The sequence below is a fragment of the Haemorhous mexicanus genome, chromosome 1, assembly GCF_027477595.1.
Source record: "Haemorhous mexicanus isolate bHaeMex1 chromosome 1, bHaeMex1.pri, whole genome shotgun sequence".
Classification (NCBI taxonomy): domain Eukaryota; kingdom Metazoa; phylum Chordata; class Aves; order Passeriformes; family Fringillidae; genus Haemorhous; species Haemorhous mexicanus.
The window spans coordinates 18,310,526-18,333,819 of NC_082341.1; the positions used below are offsets into that span (position 1 = coordinate 18,310,526).

At 36.5% G+C, this 23,294-nt stretch overlaps 1 protein-coding gene across 3 annotated transcripts in view; it reads left to right on the forward strand.

The window, feature by feature from the left end:
• The window catches only part of PIP4K2A (phosphatidylinositol-5-phosphate 4-kinase type 2 alpha), a 107,627-nt gene that overhangs the window by 78,610 nt on the left and 5,723 nt on the right, over positions 1–23,294 (forward strand). For all 3 annotated transcript variants that reach the window (XM_059841851.1, XM_059841843.1, XM_059841860.1), the window contains 3 exons: positions 7,638–7,784; positions 10,446–10,484; positions 19,987–20,100. In XM_059841851.1, the coding sequence (XP_059697834.1) occupies positions 7,638–7,784; positions 10,446–10,484; positions 19,987–20,100 (300 nt within the window). The remainder of the gene's footprint in view (positions 1–7,637; positions 7,785–10,445; positions 10,485–19,986; positions 20,101–23,294) is intronic.

The window sequence follows — 23,294 nt, forward strand, 5'->3', positions numbered from 1 at the left end:
TCATTTACCCTATGATGCCTTTTTTTAAGTGGCAGTCAGGCCCACAACCTCAGACAGATGGTGAACACTTCAGTCTAAACACTGACACATTCTGTCAACTCATCCGATGAGTCTGACACTTTTAGTATTGAGTAGAAACACTAGAGATAATTATTTTCTTTTCCAAAGTTAAAAGGGAAAAAAAACCAAAACACTGAGCAAAACAGACCATTAAGCAAACAGGAGGAATTATACTTTTCACCGTGTTTAAAGCAGCAAATCCTCCTGTGTTTTATGACAAGACTATTAAAGACCATCATGCATGGATCAGCCTTCTATCTATGTTTGAAAGACAAAATGGCCTAGAGCTAGGCTTTGAAGTGTTAGGGTAAATACAGATATGTGGCCTGCTAGGTTCTTTTGCTGTGACTAGCCGTTCTAGCCAGTTTCTAACTACTGTAATAATTTTTGGTACACAGTTTGAAATACTGCTTTTAGACACATTTATTAGTAATTTGCAATCAGTTTGGACTGCTTGTATTATTGGTATATTGTCAGTTATGACTAGAACTCCTCTCACCACTCTTCAGTGTTACTCAGCTGAATGTCATTTACTTATCAAATGCAGTAGAACCATTGATATGCTCAAATGGATCAGACTTTCAAGTATTAGAAAAACTTCTGCTGTATGGGCTCATAGATGTAGTTGGACCATTTAAAATTGTGCAAGTTAATCAAGCATGTTTTTATTAAATAGTATTTGAGAGCAAAATCAAATATTCACTGTAAACACCTCCAAATCTAGTGCAATCATGTTTTAAACCTAGCCTCCTGACCCCAAGAACGTGGACCAGAAAAATGGATTTAAAACCTACTGCTACCTTTGGCATTGTTAAGGAAGAGTTCAGCATAGTCATCTGTGATAAGTGTGTTGTCAGAATTTGACCCAGTGTTTAAGTAATGGGTAATACCCTCCATCCTCCTAAAGGAAAACTTTCTATTTTATCATATATTCAAGTTAGTTTTATATATCTATATTTTATATATTGTCCTGTGTAAAAAGTTTATGAATTTATATAAAATATGTATTGTAGATATTACTGTATTTGTAGATATTTTCTAAAGTACAAGTGTTATTTTCAAGGGCAGAAATCAGTAATAGTTGAGTAAAATTCTGAAGGCAGATTTTATAGTATCTGGAATGTCAGAATCAAGACATTCTGCCCTTTACAGTGACATTAACTTGCTTTAAATCTTAAATTGGAGTAAAAGAGGAGTCCTTTGCTCTTTGAGAACAGATTATGGGCAGGTTAGAAATTTTTAAAAATAAAATAAAGCAATTTTAGTATCTCTTTTAAACACTTTCTTTTTTATTAAAATTACTTCAGAAGGGATGACTTCTCATTGCTGACACCCAAGTAACTAGTAAAGAAAAGAGAAGCCATCTCAAAGCAGGTGAACAGGAGAGAATTGTTAGCATACAAACCTTACAGCATAAAGCTCTTAAAAGGGACCTGAGTGCTGGTCCCTTTTAGGTTTTCTGTGGACAGCTGTCCCTGCTGAAGGCACAGTTCTCTTCCCTGCACAGGTAATTGTATGCAGAACTGACACCTATTGCACTGCCTGTTTGTCTCCCTGGCAACCAGCAGAAATAGTGGATAGCGGTAAAGGAGAGGGACTGCCCATTTACCAGACACAGCAAACAGTGGAGTCATGAGGAAGTGAATGGGAAGAAAGGAAAGAATAGAATGAGCAAAAAGGAGGAAATGACAGACAAAAACAGGCAGAAATAAAAGACAGAACAAAGGCAGGAAAATACTACCTTAGCTGCTGGACGGGAAAAAATATGAAAGAAAGAAGAAAGCAAATTAAAGGGAGGAAATGTAGGCAATAAGGTGAAAATGGGAGGAATTGCACCAGTAACAGTGTTCAGGGCTACACAGGAATCAAGGAACAGCAGCAGATTGTTGTGTGGAATGTAGGAGAAAAATTAAAATCATAAACAGATAAATATTGAAATAGAGAAACATTATAGTAGGCTAAAAACAATTTTGTCAAAGAATTGATGACAACATACACTGGAGAATAACCCAGAAAAGAAAATGGGGAGTGGGTGCCTAGGAATTTGCACTGGTGTAAATGGGTTTGTCAAGCTGGTAGGTTGCTGAATCAGAGCTACATTAAAGTTTGTGTCATCCTCCCTCCACATCAGTACTTGCACAGGTTATCAGTGGTTTCCTCCCAACCCCCATCTCTGCTTTTGCTGCGTGAGTTTTGTTCATGTGTATCACAAAAAAGGAAAAAGATAAAAAGGCAAAGCAAGGCAGTATAATGTAATGTTATTTAAACACAGACGTGAATGAAGAAGGATGTAATGGTGTCCTTGACTCTCTGTGTCCTCAGATAGTAAGAGGTGAAGATTTCTGGGAGGTTTGCAAAGAAATGCAATGAAAAAAAGCCTTTCAGCAGTTCTGTGTGAGAATCCAGAGGCAGCACAGAACACAGCTTCTGCCCTGTGTGAAGATAACTCACTTAAAGCAACTTTGATCTGAAAAAACAGGAGAGGCAGAAAAAGGAGACGTGAGAATGTACGTGTTCTCATCTAAGCAGTCTGTCTTTCACCTGCACCCAACAGGCCCACTCTTCTTATAGGTGACCCTAAAAATGGGAAACTCGCTAGGGTGATTGTCAGATGGAATTGAAGAGGGCTGATATGCAAAGGGACCACACAGACTGGAATTGTAGCAAAGAAAACCACATTGAAAGTCTTCCCTGAAAGACATTTCATAGGTAAATAACTACACAAAATGGCAAAATGGTCTTGGCTGCACTGGCTCTGTTGAGGCCTGGGTTTCACTAGGCAGGTATTTTCTATTGGTTTTTGCATATATGAGTTATTGATGTTGGGCACAGCACTTTTCAGAAGGGATCAATCCACACAGTGAGTCAGTTGTAGCAATATGAGGTATGATGTTCCTGGTAACAGATCTGCAGCCTAGATAATCACGTGTGGTGGTGACATTGAGGTTACACTGCAATTAGAAGTAAAAATAACTGGCCATGTCTGAAACAATGTGAAGTGTAAGGCTGTGAATCGCACGGCTTGTATATAAAAACCTGTATATTTATTGATTACTTCTTTAAATGAAATTACTTTCTTACATGGCTTATTTGAAGAAAACAGCTTTATATGCCTTGGAAATCTGTAACTTTCTGGTGTATGCTGTAATTTGGCTAATTAATACTTGCACTACATCACATAAGTATCCAATGCATAATATTCTGTGAAATTATTAGGGTACAGGAAAATGGCAATAAATTGAATATTTATAACTGAACACGTTCTCAATCTTTTTGGGGGGGAGTGATTCCACATGTCAGTGCTTGTGCACAAAATACAAATGCTTGTACACAAAATTAGTGAAGGATATTTCTGACTGCAAACAAGAGGCTATAAAAGAACAGGTTGAGCACAAAAGTTACTATCAATGTCTAGGCTTGCACAATGTCTAAAATAGTTTTAAATAATTACCTAACTCGCTATTCACTTTCTTTAGTGAAAGTATCCTGGTGAATGTATAGACTTGTCACATAATTCTGCTTGAATTATCAAATGCTTGTCTTAATCATGATACCAAAAAATATATAAAGGCGTAACAGAGAATTAGCATGTTGTGTATTTCTGAATTAATGTTTACCAAATAGGGCTGTGAGAAATAGGAATGCTGACTTTTCATATAGAATGAAGATAGATATAATTCAGGATTTAATCTGTACCGATGTCAAGTCATTCCACAGATGATCTCCAAGTGGAGAAGGAGAAATGGTAGAAACAGAAATTTTATTCTATGTTTTCCCAAAAAGAGCCAAAAGTAGTATAACTTCTTTGCCAATAAATGGTATGCATTATGTTATCTTTTTATGTATCTGATACCTTACTAGCATTGCCATAGGGAAGCAAGAAGCTAGTTAGATCGGTAAAGTTTTATTCTTACTAAGAATCCTGAAGCTGTATTTATACAAAAATTAATGAGAAAATAGGCTCATAAAGAATTTCTTACTAATTTTCAACTTGAAGTATGGGGTTCAAGAGAGTTCAGAAATTTCCTTATTTGAAATGTGCTGCACAGCTGATTAAATGTGTCAATATGCTGATGTTACTTTACTGTGTTAATAATAATATTGTCCTCGTGCTGTGCACAAACATGAAAATTGCCTGAACTAACAAAAAAATATGATGGGGTGTTTATTACAACACTCATTTAAAAAAAAATATTCTGTTGCTGCATATAAAGACTTGTAAATGTATTAGCTGAGTATTACAGTTTTATTTAGCAAGTCTGCTTAGTAGAATTGTTTTAATGTTCTTTTTAGAAAAAATTAATGGAGTGAAGGTCTTTTTCTTTCACTGAAATTTAGCAGTCCTGTTAAGCATGTACTGGCTTATTTTCTAGGCTCACTTTTTTTCCAGCTGTGAGTGGGAAACTTCAGGAAATCATTCCTAAAAAGCACCTTGAGGTGACTAAATTGCTACTTCCTTTATATCAAGATGGACAAATTGAAAATCTGCCAACCACAGTCACCAGTGCAAGTCCTGCTGGACTCCCACCCAAACAGATGACACGTTTTGCCTCCTCTGTGATGCAGATATGGGGGATTGATAGTTGCAAAGGTAGGAAGTTCTAGACCAACCTTGTAGATGCTGAAAGCAAGTGACATTCCTCCCTCTTTCTTTTGTCTCCCCATTAGGATAAGAAATACTGTCGTAGGAAACACTGAAATAATTTTAGAGGCTTTTCTTTCAATTGCAATGACATGAGTGTCCATAGTCAGCAGCAAATAGGAAACAACTGTTCAGTACCTTGTCTGCTTTGAGAGTGTCTCTTAGAAGTCTGGGAAAGCCCAGCCATGTCCCTTTTTATCAAGAGGAGCAATACTAGCAGAGCTTCTCATGTCTTGTGTTCCATGCTGGTAACACTGCCCTTTCAGAAGTCTTTGTTTGCACACTAAGATAATGAAACAACAGTGCTGGCAAATGCCAAACCCTAACTTACAAACAGGACTGAAGCAACTGTCACTAGTGGCCTTTTTGTCCTTGTTACATAGTACAGAGCGGTTTGGGGGGGGGGGGTTGTACACTGCTAACCAAGTAATTTATTTTATGATGTTACAGTGGGTATGGTGCTCGTGCTCTGCTAATGGCATTGCCATTTTACAGATGGGTACTCTTTGGACCAGAAAGGCTAAAATTGGAGTGTTAGCAGTAGCTCGGATTGAAGTGATAGTTAAAGTGTCAGTACTGTGGCACTCACAGCTGAGAGGAAGGGCACAGGGTTACTAGTCTGGTACTCAAGATGCCTAGCTGGCATTCCTTCACATGGCACAAACTCTCTGTATGATTTCAGGTAGAGGTTCTGCATCTCAGATGCCCATATGGAAAACTGGAACAATAGTATTTATTTTAATTCAAATTCTGTAGTTAAAAGCCGTAAGATTAGGAATGGCTGGGTCTATTAAAATAGCTAGAAGTTCTGTGACACTAAATTCTTGTTGGAAGCTAGATTCATTTTCATCTTGTAGAACATAATCATCTTAAAGTAGAAGTCAGTTAATAAATGTTTCTATAGGAGCAACCCCTCTTATTTTCTATAAAGCTTTAAAAAAGTATTTACTTTTAGAATATATGCCAAGTACTTTAAATTTATTGAAAAATAATCAATGCATTTTGCTAGTATGGATTAGTACTTTTATGGTTGAATCTTTAACAGAAAGGATGGTCAAAATAGGTTGTGTATCCTGTAATGTGTTATAACTGTTTTGTGATGTTAACAGCTGTTGTTAACAGCCCTGTGACTCTGAAAATCCTCCAAACTGAGAACTTCAACTTAAAACTTCAGTACTTTTTTAAATACAGAAATCCTCTCAGGTGCAAACTGATCGATCTTCGTGCACTGCTCATGACTGACTTTGCTTTTGTGGCCTTTTACTGCCAAACTTCTATTTGTGTTTTGGGGCATACAATCCTACTCCTTTCCTGAGATTCTGATTTGTATTCACCGAGTCTCTGCAGCACCATAAGATAATTTGCCTATTCATAGGTAGTTGGAACTTTAAAGTGCTTTGCTGTGAAGTGGTGCAGCTACACTGGTGACTTTGTTCTGTGCTTTAGGGCTTGAACCTCCAGTACAGCTCCAGGGCAGTAGGAAAGCAGGGTTACAGCCCAAAATATGCCAGCAAGATTTAACAGGGCTCGTGAATCAGTCAATATTGGGTTCAACTGACAGTCAACAATTTCTATATTTGTTGTTCATTTCCTTTGTTTCTTGGTGGACAAGATTGTTTTCAGGAGTCTTAAGTCAGTTTTTATTTTGCCAGTTAAAAGGTCTGTCTTGTGATATGTGCAGATTCCAGTATGAAGTTAGTGAGAAGAATTCATTAAAATTAGCAGAGGAGCCCAAAATTGCAAGATCTCCAGGGTTTCAAGAGCTTTGTTACCATTATTTGTTACCAAATACTACCTGCCTTTGTTAAACAAATGAAATGGCTTATTCAGTTAACTTGTTTTAAATTCTTCTACAATCTGTGTTTCTAATAACTGGGTCACTTTGGTACAAAGGAACAGCAGCTTCAGTATGCAATTAATGTTTAAAAGCTGGCTGTTGGTTAGATTTCATGCTTCCTATGTGGGCCTTGGGTTTTTACATTTTCTCCAAGTTCCTGTTTGAGACTTGGTACTAACAGAAAGAGGAAAGCTGGCAAGTCCTTTCTCGTTTGCATCATTGTTGCTTAACTTTTCCTTGGTTCCACAAAATATATAAGTGAATATTTCAGAGTAGGATTTAATACAGTATGGGCATTTTTATTCTGGGAATAAAAATTCATCCTTCAATAGTTCTCATCATCAGTGTGTGTCTGCTTTTTCTGCTTCCTCCAGTGGTCTTTCTAATAGAACAATTACTTGTAAGGCAAGTGATTAAAAAAAAAAAAAGACAAGTTGCAGATGGCAAATTTTTTCAAGGTTAATAGCCCATTTTTAATGGAATAGGGTGACCTTAAGGAAATATAAGGATTCATAAATAAAAAAATACGGGGAATTTGCACTTCATTGCTCAGCTCTATTGACCCCAAAGTGCAACCACCACATAGGAAGTAAGAGAAAGTTGGTGATAATAAATAATACCCCTTGCTGCTGACAGCACCGTGCATGTTCATCATAATAAACAAATACCGAGAATGGAGAAACATACAATTTAAATATGGTCTGGGACAACACAGTACAGGTTACAGCAGTGTGATGTTCAAAAAAATATTTGGGTTTTGACATAACTACCAAATATATGCTGTCTGCTTTAGGTTTGCTTTTTGTGTTAACATAAAAGTTAAAAGGTCTGTCCAATGGAGTCTCCTCTTTCTAGGAGACTGTCTGTGGAAGTTGTGTTATAAGCTAAGCAGTTTATGATTTTAATTTTCAAACATTGGCCTCAAAGCAGAATAACTTCCTCATGAGGGGGTTTGTTTTTGCATAATTTTTTGAAGGTTTGTCACCAAACAAATATTCAGAAAAAAAATTGTTTCTTGGTATTTTATATCTAAAATCTAAATGTATGTTTATGTAATATATGTTAATCCTATGTCTGTTTTTTCTTTTCATTCTGCAGTTTATTGTGGAGTGTCATGGGAATACACTTCTTCCCCAGTTTTTGGGCATGTACCGGCTTACTGTTGATGGAGTGGAAGTATATATGGTTGTTACAAGAAATGTGTTCAGCCATCGTTTATCTGTTTATAGAAAATATGATTTAAAGGTGAGAAATAACTGCTGATTAAATAACTGACAAAGTAGCTGAAAATCTTTACTATAAATGTTAGATTATGCTGATGCTTGAATATTGCTCAGAATTTTAATTAATTTAAAACTTTGTTATGCAAGAACCAGCACAACTTATTTCATTCTACACCTAGGTTTAGCAAGACTAAAGGGTGGTTTTAGACACATTATAGAAATTTATCTCTTTTGTGCATTTTTAAGTGCAGCAATTTAGTAAGGTATGTTTGCTAAATGTTGCTAATGGTTAAAGGTAAAACCCTTCACACTAGTACAATAATAATTCTGTTTCTTATACGTTTTTATCAACATTGTGGAAAGCCACAGTTGATTCTGCAGAGGGCATTTATAAAACAACTAAATAGCATCATTTCAATAAATGCTGCCAACAAATACACCACTATGGCAAAAGTTTAATAATATTTTTAAAATAATTCAAGTGAAAAGGAGAAGAGTCTTTGAAAAACCAAAACATCTGCTTTGTCATAAGATCTGTTTTAGTTTTGCTTCAGAAGCTTTATCTGTCATTGTAATTTTGCCAGTAGTTAGTATACAGGGCTTACGACAAATACCCAAAATGTAGCCTTAGTCTTTCTACCCAAGGGATGGTATTTTAATTTCCTCTGTAAAGTATCCCCTTAGAAACCTACTTCTTTCTAAGACATTTAATTTCTATGTGCTGAACCACTAAGTGCATTTACAAGCTTGCTTTAAGGTGTTCATTTATCATTCTGTATTAGGAGATTTGTAATGCTATGTAGTGCACCATCCTTTTCTACTGTCAAGTCTCCTTAGCAATTGCTTAGATAGTTGACTGAACTTGATTTATAAGAACTGATTTCCAGATTGTCGACGATTTGCTTTCTGATATTCAGTATTATTGGCAGCAGTTGTTACCAGAGAAATTTTGGGTTTTTTAATTTGAGAGAACTGTGATTTAGAGCATCATAATGTACAGATGCATTAAAAAGGCATGAAAGCATAACAGAAAGAAAAAGTAATTATATACACTGTGTTCTTAACATTGGTGTCAACAGCTCTATATGTTATTTACCCCTGTGAATGTTTCTGTAGTCTATTCAGTTTGTCCAGCTGGACAGCATTGCTTTAACTTCTCATGCAATTCAAATTTAACATCAATATCATATTCCTCAGAACAAATTCCTTCACTGAACAGATTTATAGTGACACTGAATTTATTATAAATTACTTTTTCTTGATATTCTTTGCTATGTCATCTGCAGTTGTAGATTCAGAGTTCTTTGTTTGTACATGAATATTTTTGACACCAGTTTAGAACTCACTTTGTCGCACAAGTCTCTACCTCTGTAGATGCAAGAAAAAAAGATCACAAATCAGCATAGGATTTCAAGTGTATTTTTTTGGCCATGGATGCATTTTGTTAAAATTATTTCAATGTCCTTTTTTTACCAAATGTCAAATTTGACATCCTCCCTAATTTTTACTATTGTGAATCCTTTTTTCTTTTCCTTCAGTTTGGTTTTCAGTTGATCTTTTTTCTGGCCTAATAATCTGTTAGAGCACAGAATATAATATAAAAGGTGTCTCCTGAGTAAACTGAAATGTTAGGCTTTTACCAGGCTTTATTATCAGTTAAGAATAATTCAATGAAATCCCTGCTTCAGGGCCATACATAATAACTAAGAGATCCTGTCCCATATATCTTTTCTTTCCATCACTTCTGAGTTTTCTAAGTTTCTTTCCATAAACAGAATAAAACATGCTATAAAAGGGTGTGGTTGGGGATCCTCACATTCTTTAAGCTAGTAGGACTCCACTCCAGCACTTCTTTACACAATGCACACCCTTTAACAAACAGCAGAGGTAATTTACCCATCTTTCAATATCCAGTTACCATATTTGTAGTTACTATTTCTTGCAGTGCTGTTACATGATAAACACGTGCTGGGTATTTAAAGGTGTGGTCCTGCTCCAAGAAATTTTTAAGGAAATGTATACAGTCTTCTTTTTTGTCAGCTCCAGGTTATTCAGAAAGCACCATATTGCTCACTAGTTTTAATCTAAAAACTAAATTTAAAAAGAAAATCCAAAATATCTTTGGCAAGCACTGTAAGTCTTGTGAATCCACAGCTGGTCTCTTCTCTTCTTTTTACTTCATGTTGCTGTGAGATGCATTGTTCTTGTTTGTACTTTATGATCTTTTAAATACTTTTTGTGTTTGTATTGTGTGACATCCTTTTCAAATGTGTGTTACAAATGTCCAGATATTTGTTATACAGAATAGGCTAGTCCATACCCATACAGCTAAATTGTCACCAAAAAAAAAAAAAAAAAGATGAGAAGTCTGCCAAGCAAACTGAACTTCCAGCATGATACACTCAAAATGAGGATGAGAGATGAGGAAAAGCTCCAATAATTAGGAGGACAATAGAAGTAGAGCATTTGAGGATTTAATCCATCTTTCTTCTCTCATGATGCATCTTCTTCACATGATTACAGCAGTTCAGCAGTCCTGGACATTCTACCTACTGTATCACCTTTCTTTAAATCATTTCTCAAGTTCAAAAGGATACAGTTCATCCTCTTTTTGACCTGTTATAACATTTTCAAATTAGTTTCTGACATATGCACATTTTTAGATCCATTTTTTCTGTTTCAGGGCTCTACTGTGGCTCGAGAAGCCAGTGACAAAGAAAAGGTATGGTGCATTTCTGTTTCTTTTTCAATTAATTAACCTTTTAGCCAGACTCAGAACAAACATAACCAGTGCTGTTCTGACCCTTTCCTTTTTTTCTGCCATATTCTTCCCTCTTGAGTTCTACTTTATCCCTCCTTTATCTGTCCTCTATTTCCTGCAGACCTTTGAATATTGGTTTGCAAAGGTGTTGTAATTTCAGAGGTAAGTGAGCCAATCCTCTACCTCCTCCTTTTCCTTTTCTCTTCTCTTAGTGTCTTCAGGGCCTGCCCTATGCTAGGAAAACATCAGAACTTTGTTCCCTTCTCTCCTGCTTCATCTTCTTTCTCTTCCTATTTAATATTGAAATTTATGAATACTCCATGTGAGTTAATGGAATTATGTGATGGGACACCACTTCTAAACTGGGTGTAAGGATGAATCAAACCTTGAATTATGGGAACCCTTGAGTGTGTAAAGTTCATACAAATGAGCAAGTGACTGACAGACTTAGATGAAAATGTAGCTGTAATGAGAGACAGTCTCCCTCAAATTCTGGGCTGAAACTTTGCTCTAAACAGAAATAGATTGCTTTATTTTTCTTCACCTCCAACTTTGGTTCTTTTGGAAAATTTAATGTTCTCAGTTTTTCTTTGTGGTTTTAGCGAAATAGCCAGATGGCGTTATAGGAGAGGTTTCTCTGGAGATTCTACAGATAATTGGAAGTGTAACATAGTCTCCATCATCTGAGACTTTTTAGATTTCAAATTTGGGCAAGGTCTAACAACCGATGGCCCTTGTTTTCTTAATTTGTCCAAGCACATTCCTCCTGAATTAGCATGAGCTAATTCAAGAGTTCACTTAAGAGACTTCATTTTCTGTTGTCCCCAAATTCCATTCAGATCATTTGTTTTTCTCCTAAGCAGTAGTTGTGCCATACCTGCCTCTCTGAGTCTTCTACAGATCACTCAACTGCACTAAAGGAGTAAGGGACATGCAGTAGCTGTCAGTTCTCATTGCATGAAAAACTCCATGCCAGGTTTTTCCACCTTTCCTAAGGCATGATGGAACACTTTAAATTCTTCTTAGCATTAGGCAGTACCACAGCCCCACCTTCGAGCTGCAGTTACCATTGCCAGCAATAGCTCTCTTCTGCTGAACCAGGCCCTCAAGATCATGTCTTGAATGGTCTCTTTTCTTTCTTTTGTCATCTGTTTTTGTTCTTGTTCAGTGGCAACTATAGTGTTTTTGATGTGCAGGGTGTAACCCTTCAGTGTCTTAGAAACAATACCTAATGTCATTGGAAACCTCAGCTGTACTATTAAAATAATCTGATAGAAAGGATGAGGACAAATTATTTGGATGGGACTGCTTCAGGTTGCAACATTAATGCTTGAACTAGTAACATAAAAATTTTAAAATATTAGGTATAGTCAGCTATACAGGAGTTGATACTATACAGATGTTTAGCAAAGTAGTTTTGAGCAATTTCTGGAATATGCCTCATAATAATAAATAGGTTAATAATATGTGTATTGTAGTTAATACATTGAGTGAGAATCTTAAAGAAACAGTGCCTTAATTTTGCTCCTGTGTAAGTTCATGGCAGAATTACTATTGAATTTGCTTATAGATAAATTGAAACAGATTTATGTAGTTTTATGTAACTGCATAAAACAATGATTTCACATTAGATTCTGTGAATCTAATGTGAAATCATAACTTCCATATGGCAGATAACAAAAATTCTTATCAACTTCACATCTAAAACCTTCCCTTTGATTTTGAGTACGTCTCTGAAAATAATGTATAAAAGCCTCATCCCCCTGATTCTTATTCTGCTCTTTTAATGGTGTGGTTTCTTGGGGATGGAACTGCACAAAGGCTATTGATGTTGTAAGCACACAGTCTGAGGCTTTGGAAGCAGCTTTCTGTCACTCAGCATTCCCCTCAAACCCCGGTGCAATGCAGCAGGGAAGTGACAAGCTTGCATTCCAAAAAAAGATTACTAAGAAAGGTAATTATTGGGTAGCCTTCTACATTCATAGAGGGAACATCATTTTACACTTTGAGACTTTTAGGGATTCAAACAAGGGAAAATTAGTATTTTACTTATTTCATGGGTTTTGTTTGAGTTATGGAGTCTGCTGTTTGATTTGAAAGGGCCGCAATACATTTTGCATGTGCACTGGATATGTTCAGAAGATTTGTCATCACTATGATCTGAATCTCCTGCAGTAGGCATGACAACAGATTTGCTCACTAAGACTACCTAAATCTAACACACAGCTTTTAGGTTTAGATAAAAAGGGTGTTGTATATTTCTATGAATAGACAAGGGAAGTTTGGTTCTGAAACTCTGAGCAGTGCTAAAGAGCTGCTGTCATGAGATGTATTTCTGCACATGTGCCACTGACTCCAGAGCCTGAGGACTCCGTTGACCTGAATATGTAGATGATCCATTATTCCTGAGTGGCAAGTGGAGCTCTGTAGAATGGTTTTTTACTTCCATTTTCTCTTAAATAGATGTCAGTGCTTCAAACTTTTTGTTGTCATCTGTGAGAATCTCAAAGCAATCTTAAAATTTGAAAACAACTGGAAAGATTTGATTTGAAGGGAAGGGGGGGAGTTTTAGCAAAATCTCTTAAGAGATTTTGGCATCTCCTATCATAGAAGAAATTGGCCATAGGGATTAAACAAAACCAGACAATCTGAAAACCTGAGCTGGTGTAGTAAACTATTAGCTAATTTTTAGCCAGATGCAAGCTAAATCATTAATTTATTAATATTATCTTGAAATGACATTAATATTAATAAATTTCAATTAGTGGCAGTATGATTAGTTATTATAACTGTATGACTACTCACATGTGAGAGTAATAAAGGAAGCTTTTGGTACTGAAATATATGGCTAAATTTTCTGGCAATGGCTAGTTTTTAAATGGGCTTTTAAGCAATTCATATCAAGTTTCAAATGACAACATTCAACTAATCAAATGGTTTTCAGAATATTAAGCATGATATGTTTACTTCTCTTAAAGCTGCAGAAGACAGAAAACAGAAGAGCAAGTCTTTCAGTCACATGCTAATGCAGACTGTAAATTTTAGATAAATTACTTTGTAAATGCAAATTTGGTGAAATTTCTGTTCTTGAATCTTCTTCCTATCAAACTAAAAGTTATTTACTCAATAAAGAAGAGACAAATATTAATGGATAAGAAATCAGAGAAAATAGTATAATTCTTCATTAGCTTAGTAGTGTAAAAGAGGTATTACTATTCAAACTTGTTTTTAAATCAGTTTTTTAGGATGAAAAGTTGCCTGATTGAGAGTGGTACTTTTCCATCCTGTTTGCAGTTTACCTCCCGTTTGACTTTCTTCAGCTGTTTAATATCCTAACATATGGATGAGCAGTTCCAAAACTGTCATTTCAATGTTTTGTGATAATCAGTGCAGAAACAAGCACCAATCCCTTAAATTTCACCTTAACACACAATGCCTTTCATCTGTGTTACAAATGATACTTTTAATAATAAAGACAGCACTTTCTTGGCAAGATGTATCATAACATACACTTACAGATGCCTTGGATTTTAAAAGAACAGTATGTTTCAACAGTTGTCAAATTCTGACAGCTGATCAAATCCTTTTGATTTTTTGGGCTTTACTACTATTTCTGAAATTTTTATTATTTTAATAGTGGGCATTTTCTGTTCATTCTTGCCACAATTTTGCCCTCTGAAGTGAAATGAGGATAATGGAGAACTCCCCTGGTGGTCTAGCTGCTCACAATTATGCCATACTTGCAGTACAACATCAAATTAGCAGTAACAGCTGAGTCTACTTGTACTGGTAAAAGAATCTAAGCTCTTGCTTCTGAGTGAGCAGTTCAGAAAGAAATTTGAAGAAGAAAAATGAATCCTAACTGAACTGATACCCACCACATTTCATCTTTCTCAAGCAATTTCAGAGATTATCACGTGTTTTTAAATCAACCTAAAACTGTTTGCACTGCCACCTCTGTAGTATGTGTTGTTTCATAAATCACCATTCATAAGTGCAGTAAAATGATACTCAATACAATTGAATAAAGGATTTTCTATTCAAGTTTCTTTTGGGAAAAAGATTGCCATAGTTGACAGCTATGTTACATCTTAATTAAATTGTATGCAAAGTATGTAGCTATGATAATTAGATGGGAAGTTGTCACTAGATGTTAGCTTTGTGTTTAACTTTATATATTACAGCATATAGTAATTAAATGATTTCTAAGACGAAAGTATAACCTAAGGAAGGAGAGGAGCATAGGAACAAGATCACTCAGTCTTGACTCAGGTTTTTTTTTTTATTTTTGGTGTCACTATGTAAAACATTATTTCAGGTAGATCATTCCAAAATCTGAGCTATTTTTTCCTGCTGTTTAGGAATTACTAATTTCAGAACATTTTTGTACTTATCTCTAATTAGTGATTTCAGTCTGCTTCATGTGCTGATCTCACACAAGAGACTTGTGAAGTATCTGACACTTATCTGTGAAATAAATCTAAATGTTGCAATATACAGATATTATAGCTTTCAAAACATCTCACTCCAAAGATAGGGAGAGACATTCAGGGTTTTGATTTCAGCATTTAGCCTTCTTATGACACCAACCCCATAACAGTTTTTCAAAATAAATTGCTAGTTTGCCTTTGTTTGGTTTTGAGGGGTGGGGGTGTTTTGTTTCATTTTTGTTTAGAAGTCTGCTTTCCATATGTTGAAAGAATTTAAAAAATAACAAGGGAAATTTTGTGTTGCATTTTATGTGTTACATGTTCATTTTGCAGCAGGAAGACATTAATGCTAGGGATAATTCTGGATGCATTTCCTTGAGCATTGAGAAGACAGTTTCTATTTTGGTACTTGCTTGAGTACTTAACCCTTCTACAGCATCCTGCACAATTCTTTTCTTTCCTACAGAACATGCCTGTTGTACTGGCTAAAGTCATTCCAGTGTTTACCCTCAAACACTATTTTGGGGTTACAGCTCTATTTCCATTGCCTTTTACAGACCTGTGATGTTAAGTTGAGCTGCACGCCCTTTGTATCAGAGCCCCTGTCTAGAGCAAGGCAATTTGTAGAACAAAAGTTTGGAGCCAGCTCACAGAACTATTGGAGGCAAGAAACTGCGTAATTCTAAAGGAAGTTATTCTTCCCTCTTGTACATCTAGTGACTCCAGAGTTTTGATTCAATTCAAAATCACCTGCTCCAAATTATTGCAAACTATTTTTAGTATTATAGCCTTTTTTTTCCCCAAACACTGCCTTCCATATCTGCTGGTGAGCCCAGTACTTTAAAAAATTAAGGTGTATGTGGGTCATTTGCTGTTAAAAAAGCCCAGGGTGTGGACCTTCACTCTTGGCAGATGTTTTACATAATTTTCAAAAGTTATAAGTTGTAAGCCAAATTTTTCCATGATTAGCTGCATGAATAATGTGACTTGTGGCTAGTTCCAGAGAAAAAAATAAGGCTGCTATGCAATATTTCTCCTAAAACCTAAACCTTGTCTTTGTTAGATAGGAAATTGCTGCCAAGTCATGAGGACAATTAGTCTTTTTCCTTTTTTAATCACTTATTTGGAAACTTACCTGACCTACAGCTATTTTAGCAAGCTGCTTCCAAAATGCCAGCATTAGTGTTAGCTGTGACCATTATTTTTGATATCATGATGCATGCAAAATCCCTTTGGGGGAAACAAAATTGCTAAATTCATTTCAACTCATTAGGGTAGGATGCTGAATTGAGATGTCCTAAGAAATATACAAAAACTGTTACCATGTTCATCTAGAAATAAAACTTCACCTGGTTCTTACTTTCCAAGGGGTTTTTTTAGCTCAAAACAGTATCAGCTCTTACACTATACTTTTATTTTGAATGAGGCTTTGCATTTGTCATCTTAGTTACTAAGAAATCTTTATTGATTTTTCAGCCTTTCAAAGACAGTGAGATCTTCCTGCCATTAAAATTCTCTGTGACCATGGCAAACTATGGAATGCAAACCTGAAGTGTGCCAATAACATGCTTTTTTAATAAATAGATATTTTATATTTGTAAAATCTGTTGTGCCTTTCTTGCGTCTTTTAAGTAGGAGATTAAAAACAGTGGAGGTGGTTCAGAAAGAAAATCTATTATTAATTTAGTGGAAGTAGTTAGATGCTCATCTCCTGTGCAGCTCTTAAAATATTTAGTTCTTTAATGACAGTAATATGTTCATTATAATGAATTACATTCTAGGAGAATCATTTTCCAAGAAGGATTTTGCTTCATTGGAAATATTTGAGACATCATAAAAAATTAACCATATCAATTATTTCATTAAAGCAAAGCCTCATTTTTTTTTCATTCAGATAATGTTCTAAACTGCCACAATGTGATTCTATTTGTGTTTATTTCAGCATGTAAGAAATGAACATAGTGGGATTTTTCAATATGAATGAATGTGTTATTAATTTGGCATAACTACAAGAGCCCCTCCTAGCTGAATATTTCATAGGTTTTGATTCTTAAATTCACAAATCAATTTTAAGACGAATTTCAGTTAAAGTACTACTAGAAACACTTCTTCCAGTGGCTGTCATTAGTAATATGTGGGACTGCACCCGTATCCTAGGACTATCCAGCTTTAAATAAATAGGGAAAATAATATTGCCTAGTACACACAAAAAAAGAGGGGTTTGTCTAGTAACACCTAGAAAGAGGGAAAAGAATACTCTGAGGGGCATAATCCAAATAATGTAGTGAGAGCAACCACTGGCACAGAGCTCTTAACTTCAGTTGCTCAGATGGGACCCACTGCTTTTACTTTGTCCTTTTTCTTCACTTGCTTCAGAACTGGCTTTTAACTTACATGGTTCTACACTTGCCAAGTCTTTAAAACTATATTTGGGTATTTGGGTGAATAAAGATTACCTCAGAAAAATGTTGTCAGAGGGATGATCGTGGTCTGGGGGAACCTGCATACAAGGCAGTGAAGAGTCTGGCTTTTTGGGAGTGCTGACTCACTGCCCAGAACGTCCTTGGGAGTGCCCCTTGGGTCTTGTGATGACAGGCAAGAACTGCAGCAGTGTCAGCTTTGCTAGCTCGCTTCTATTAAAAATAGGTTAGAGACAAGGTTAAAGTGAAGTATGGCACTTGCACAACTGGCTTACCAGCCCTAGCATCTTCCAAAGAAGACACTACTTGTAATTTGAGGGTTTTTTTACCACCATAGGACTATCCTCAGTGGCGAGGCAGCTTCCCCTCACAGCCCCGCTGGTGTGGCTGGGGCTGTGCTCTGCGGGAAGCCTGCGGCAGAGCCTAGAGGCAAACAAGCATCTCAGCATCTTAACCACAAGCACATCCTCCCTCTGTGCTCACCCTCCAGCTTTAAACAGCACTAGTAGGGGGGGTTTCTGTTTAATGGGTTTGTTTCACTTTAACCTCTGCCTAATTTAATCAATAACTTGGAAATACTAGGTGGAAAAATAATCTGGGGAATTTTTTAAAGTGATTTTGGGCTAAAAATGAAGGAAGCTTGGTTTCCTGCATTCTTTTCATTATTGCTTCATCTTAAATTATTTCATCCAAATCTCCTCTCCATTCTTAAGCATCCCACGCACTGGATTCCATCCTCCAGTGTTGGCAACATCCCTGCATCCTCAGTCCCGCCTCTGCCGAATTAGCCCTGTCCATGGGACACTCTGCTCAATTGAGTATGGTAATCTCTACAGCTGTTAGACGAATGCTTATCCAATGTTACCCCTGCTCCTTTTTGTCCCAAACCTCTTATTGAGTAGGCCAGAAAGAAAATCAATCCATACTGTGCAGTCATATTGTGGTAAACAATTCGTTGTGAGCTTCAGGAGGTGTCCAGCATTGTTTTTGAGTAAAGCAGGAGAGCACTGCTGAATGACTCTGGGACAGATGAATGTTCTAGCTCCACCTCAGCAGCTTGGGTGTTTGTTTTGTTGGTTTTTTTTTTAAATATAGATAGAGGATCACTGTTAGAGGGTATTTTAATATATCAGAATGTTCTAGATGCTAGACAATAATAATTCAGGGCAACCAGACTAAAACCTTTTTTTTTTTTCAAACTCCATAGGTATTGGGATGCCATGGATTTAATAATGGATTTGTAACTATTACAGAGTTACTAATTTCTCAAGTGTTTTTGAGCAGCTATTGGAAGGAAAGGATCACTTTTCTAAACAAAAGTAGCATTGTGGGATTCTCAAGCAATTTACAAATTCGAGGTCCAAAAAATTAATTTGGACAGTTGGGCAACTGAGTATTTTGGCCACGTCAGTGCACACAGCTCAACAGCAAAAAGAACTGTTAGCCTTTGTGAAGATCTATGAGGGCCTCTCGGAGTCTGCTGTGGTGCTCACATTTGAATGCTGTGCTTTTCGAGATATACCTGTTGGAGTAGAGGAAAGAAGCTCTCAGGTTCTTTTCCTTGCTGTGTCATAGGAAGAAAATAAACTTCATGAAAAATACCATCTCCAGTAAGATTATAAGCCATGTCTAACTAGTTAAACTTATGGAGGACATTCCTGTAGACTGATTTTAGCTGCCTTTTATTCCTAGCAGAAGGACTTTCAGATTAAGGGGAAATTCTTTTATTCAGGGTATTCACTAGTTCTTGGCCATTGACAGCTCATAGAAATTGCAGCACTGGTTGTTCTGTAACATTTTCTTTGTAAAGGAAGCTTGTTCTTCCATGCTATTGATTAAAGGTGGGACAGGGAGAAAGGCTGTTCATTGCTCTTAATGGGCCAATTTTTTCAAAGCTCTGATTGCAGGAGTTAGTATTACTTCTAACTTGCTTGACCAAATGTCCTGAAGGAATTGCTCTTTTGTTTGTCAGTTTGCTGGGGCTTTTTAAGTAAACTTCCAGTCACTGTCCATTAAAAACAGAGCCCATTTGAGGCATTGCAAATCACTGAGGGAGTTGAAGATGAAGGTAATCAAGTTGCTCCAACATCAAGAATATTTAATTACATATTGAAGAGGCAGTGGTCTTCTCTGGCATTTGCTGCTTTTAAGAAGAATTTCATAATTCAATATTCATTTGATGCTTTCCAATGATTATTTGGCACTTGTGAACATTCACAGTAGATGTGGAAAATGCAATCCTGTTTAACTTCCTCTGTAAGACCTGATGCAGGCCCTTTGTTTTGAGGGATAGATTGTTTTAACTTCACTTACTGCCAGTCGCTTTGACAAATGACATCTTGGAAGAAGCTCGATGCAAATCAGTGTTCAATGCAAATCTGGTATTGAGTGGAGATTTTGTCCTAGCTGCATTTGCTGCCCAGCTAACTCATACCTTCCAGGCCATTCCAGGAGGGGTAAGATGAGCAAAGAGCTCTGTGTGGGTGCAGTTATGGAGAGCTGTGTGCCATGGAGGAGAAGCACCTCGGGGGTGCCTTCTCAGGCACAGGGCCAGCAGCTTCACCACGCTCCTCTTTACAATCCTGCTCTTACAGGAATTTTGGTTTGTTTTAGGCCAAAGAGCTGCCGACGTTCAAAGACAATGATTTTATTAATGATGGCCAAAAGATTCATATTGATGAGAATAACAAAAAGATGTTCCTTGAGAAACTCAAAAAGGATGTTGAGGTAAGAATGTGCCTGTTGGGTTACATGTGATTAAAATGTGTGGCAAATTATGGATATCCCAGGAAATCATACCTGTAATTCATTAATAAAAGCTCTTGTTTATAAAACTGTAAACACTGACTGATTTAAATGAAACACAATTTAAACTTTCAGGAGTTGATCACTGCTTTGCTGATGTGATAAATGGCTTGCTGCCATAGCTGGTTGCCATACATTGTTCCTGCCTTGATGATGTGATGTTAAAATGATGGTACTGCTTAGTACTTAAATGGTTTACAAGCCTAGTGCTTCCAAATGCCCCCGAGAGAGAGGTGAGTATTGTTAGTTGTATTTTACAGGTGGAGGTCCACCAGAGCAAAGGCCAGACATGGACTGTAGTCCATAAGAGAGGAGGGGCATCTGCCCTGCTCACAGCTGTGCATGTCCTTTTTGTTTCACATTAGTAATCCAGTTTTAAATCATTCTAAGTATCACAACAGTTGAGTGCTTCAGTGATCTGAATACAGCAATTGGATTCTCATTATCTTAATGTAGTCTTTCATTTAAATTTGTATTTTACTTGGCTGAATATAGTAAATACTTGAAAGAAAAGTGTTTATGTATGAATTTATTGAAATATTTTCACTGATTTTGTTCAAATAATAAATATCAGACTAACTTGTTCACACAACTTGCCTTTAGTTTGCATAATTTAAAATATTTTTCCTAAACTCAGTATTTTGCAGCTTTATACTCAAAAACTAAAATCTGTTTTCAAGTAAAAAGGCAGATTTGGTAAAGACTTGGTAGCAAAATGTGTCTGTGATTTAATAAGACTTTCAGCTATTTATATCAAAAGAGCTCTGTGAATTGATGTTCCAAATTCTTCAGATTTTATCTCATTAGTTGTACAAAACAAAATACTGTTACTTTAGAATTTGCCCAATAATTTGCTTCTGAGGAAATATAATATCCCATCATAGTAACAATGGGAAATTTATGGTGGTGAGGACGATGAAAACATAAATACTTTGTGAAATATCCATGTGTGTTTATTTTACATTTGAAATATTGTGCTCTACTGATGTCACAGCTCTAGAGATAAGTTTATTTGGGTTAAAATTTTGTGCTCTTTTAACATGTACTGCTGTTGCTGACTACTGCTTTTACAGCAAGTAGGTTGCAGATAATATCTTAAGTGTGTGGAAGGAATGTGGAAAGTACTTTCTTACCCCGAAAAGTAGATTGTGTATGATCTATATCATATACCAGACTGGGAATATAATGGCAGATTCCAGATTATGACTTGAGAGGTTGGTTTGATGGGTTTGAAGTTTATACAGAGAAATGTTTAATGTCCATGTAAACCACTAGTGTGAAGTGATCTGGCTCCTGATTTTGACAATGGCAAGCTACTCTTTAACCTCACTTTTCTTCTGTTGGTTCTTTTTGCCCTTATTAGATAACTGATAGACACACTTTGTAACCAGAGTGTAAAAGCTCACATTTCACTACAACGAAAGGAAATGCACAACACTTAGTATATGATTATCTTATCAGACAGTATTTATAGTTAAACATATAATGGAGTACTATGCTCAGTTAGATAGCTTTATATCTGTTCTTGTTTTCCATTAAGCTTTGTTTCAATATTTCTCTCCTAATCAAGTCCTATGTCCCCTTCCTATGTTCAAACACCAGTTATTACTGTGTTTTGATGTCCCCTTGTCTGTTTTCCCATCTCCTTATTCCATTGCAGGTGTCTCAAGAAACACTACATATTTTTTCCATTTAAAATAAGAGTTTTTCCTTGTGCTGATCTCCCTCAGTCTTTTTGTTGTTAGCAGCAGCACATTTTTTTCCAAGAGCCATTCTCTTCTAATTTGTAGCTCACTGTTTTTTTCCCAAGAGTCCATTCTCTTTCATACTGTTCTGTATTATTATTGGTAGATTTTTTTTTTCCCTGTATTTACCAAGTAGTGAATAATATGCCTGGAGTTCTTCCACCCCATTGCCTTTGGCCAGTCTCATTTGTTTGTATTGTATATTGTTGTGCATCATCTCTTCAAACTTAGATCTCTTCCAGTCTTGTGAGAATCTCTTGTTTTATTATACTGAAATAAATGATACTGAAATCTTTAAAAAACAGTTTCTTCTTCTTCTTAAAACCTCCTCTCAATCTCACAATATTTCTTCTAGCACTTGAATTTACATTTATCTCCAGCTCATCTTTTTTTTCCAGAATCAGATTTTGACACACTGGAGTTTCTCATTACCTAGTATTTTATCTTTTTCATCCCCATCAGTCTCTCTGTACCAATGCCTTCTTTCTTGGTCTGCTCTAGCTTCCTTTTTATAACCACTTAGAGTTTATAAAAACTGAAGCAATTTTTATTTTCAGCCACTTTCTCTGCATACCACAAGCATGGGCTTCACAAGTTTGAAAGCACAGTACTGCTTTTAAGCTGCAGCATGGCTCTGTCCTGCTTATCCTTTGCCCCCTTGGGCTGTTTACCCCATTTTCCTGCTTTTATACCTTCCTTATTTCCATCCTCCTCTCTCTGCCTTATGCTGTTCTCCTCAACTAAAATAACTCTTTGTTTGTACATAGAGTGTATTTATCTTTCAATATCCTAAAATCTCCCATCCTTCTTCTTTATTCAAATCCACCTTTTCATTCACATACATGTTTTGCTTTCATGATGTAAATCATGAGCCTGTCACTGTGAAGAGAATACAGCATCATTTCATGTCTTCAGGGTGTGAAACTTCACAGCTTTCCACTGCAAGAACATTTGAACATTTTTTATGATTCTTTAATAAGACTTAAAAGGGATTGAGAGGGTGGGTTCTGCACCAGATCATAGCACGCTCTACACCTGCTAGCACAGAGGCTGCTCTGGACACTGAGCAGTGACAGAGCAGTCCCCACCTCAGCTGCTGTGTGTGGTTTTGGGCACCACATCATAAGGAAGCTGTCCAAGGAGGGCAGAGAGGATGGTGCCACAGCACCAAGCCTGACAGAGTTCAAGAAGCATTTGGTCAATATTCTCAGGCACATGGTGTGACTCTTGGGGATGTTTCTGTACAGCAGGGCCAGCAGTTGCACTTGATCCTTGGGGGTCACTTCCAACCCAGGCTATTTTGTGAATCTAATTTTACTGAAACAAGTCAGGAGTAACAGCTGTTGGCTTGCAGGCACACTGGTCTTCACT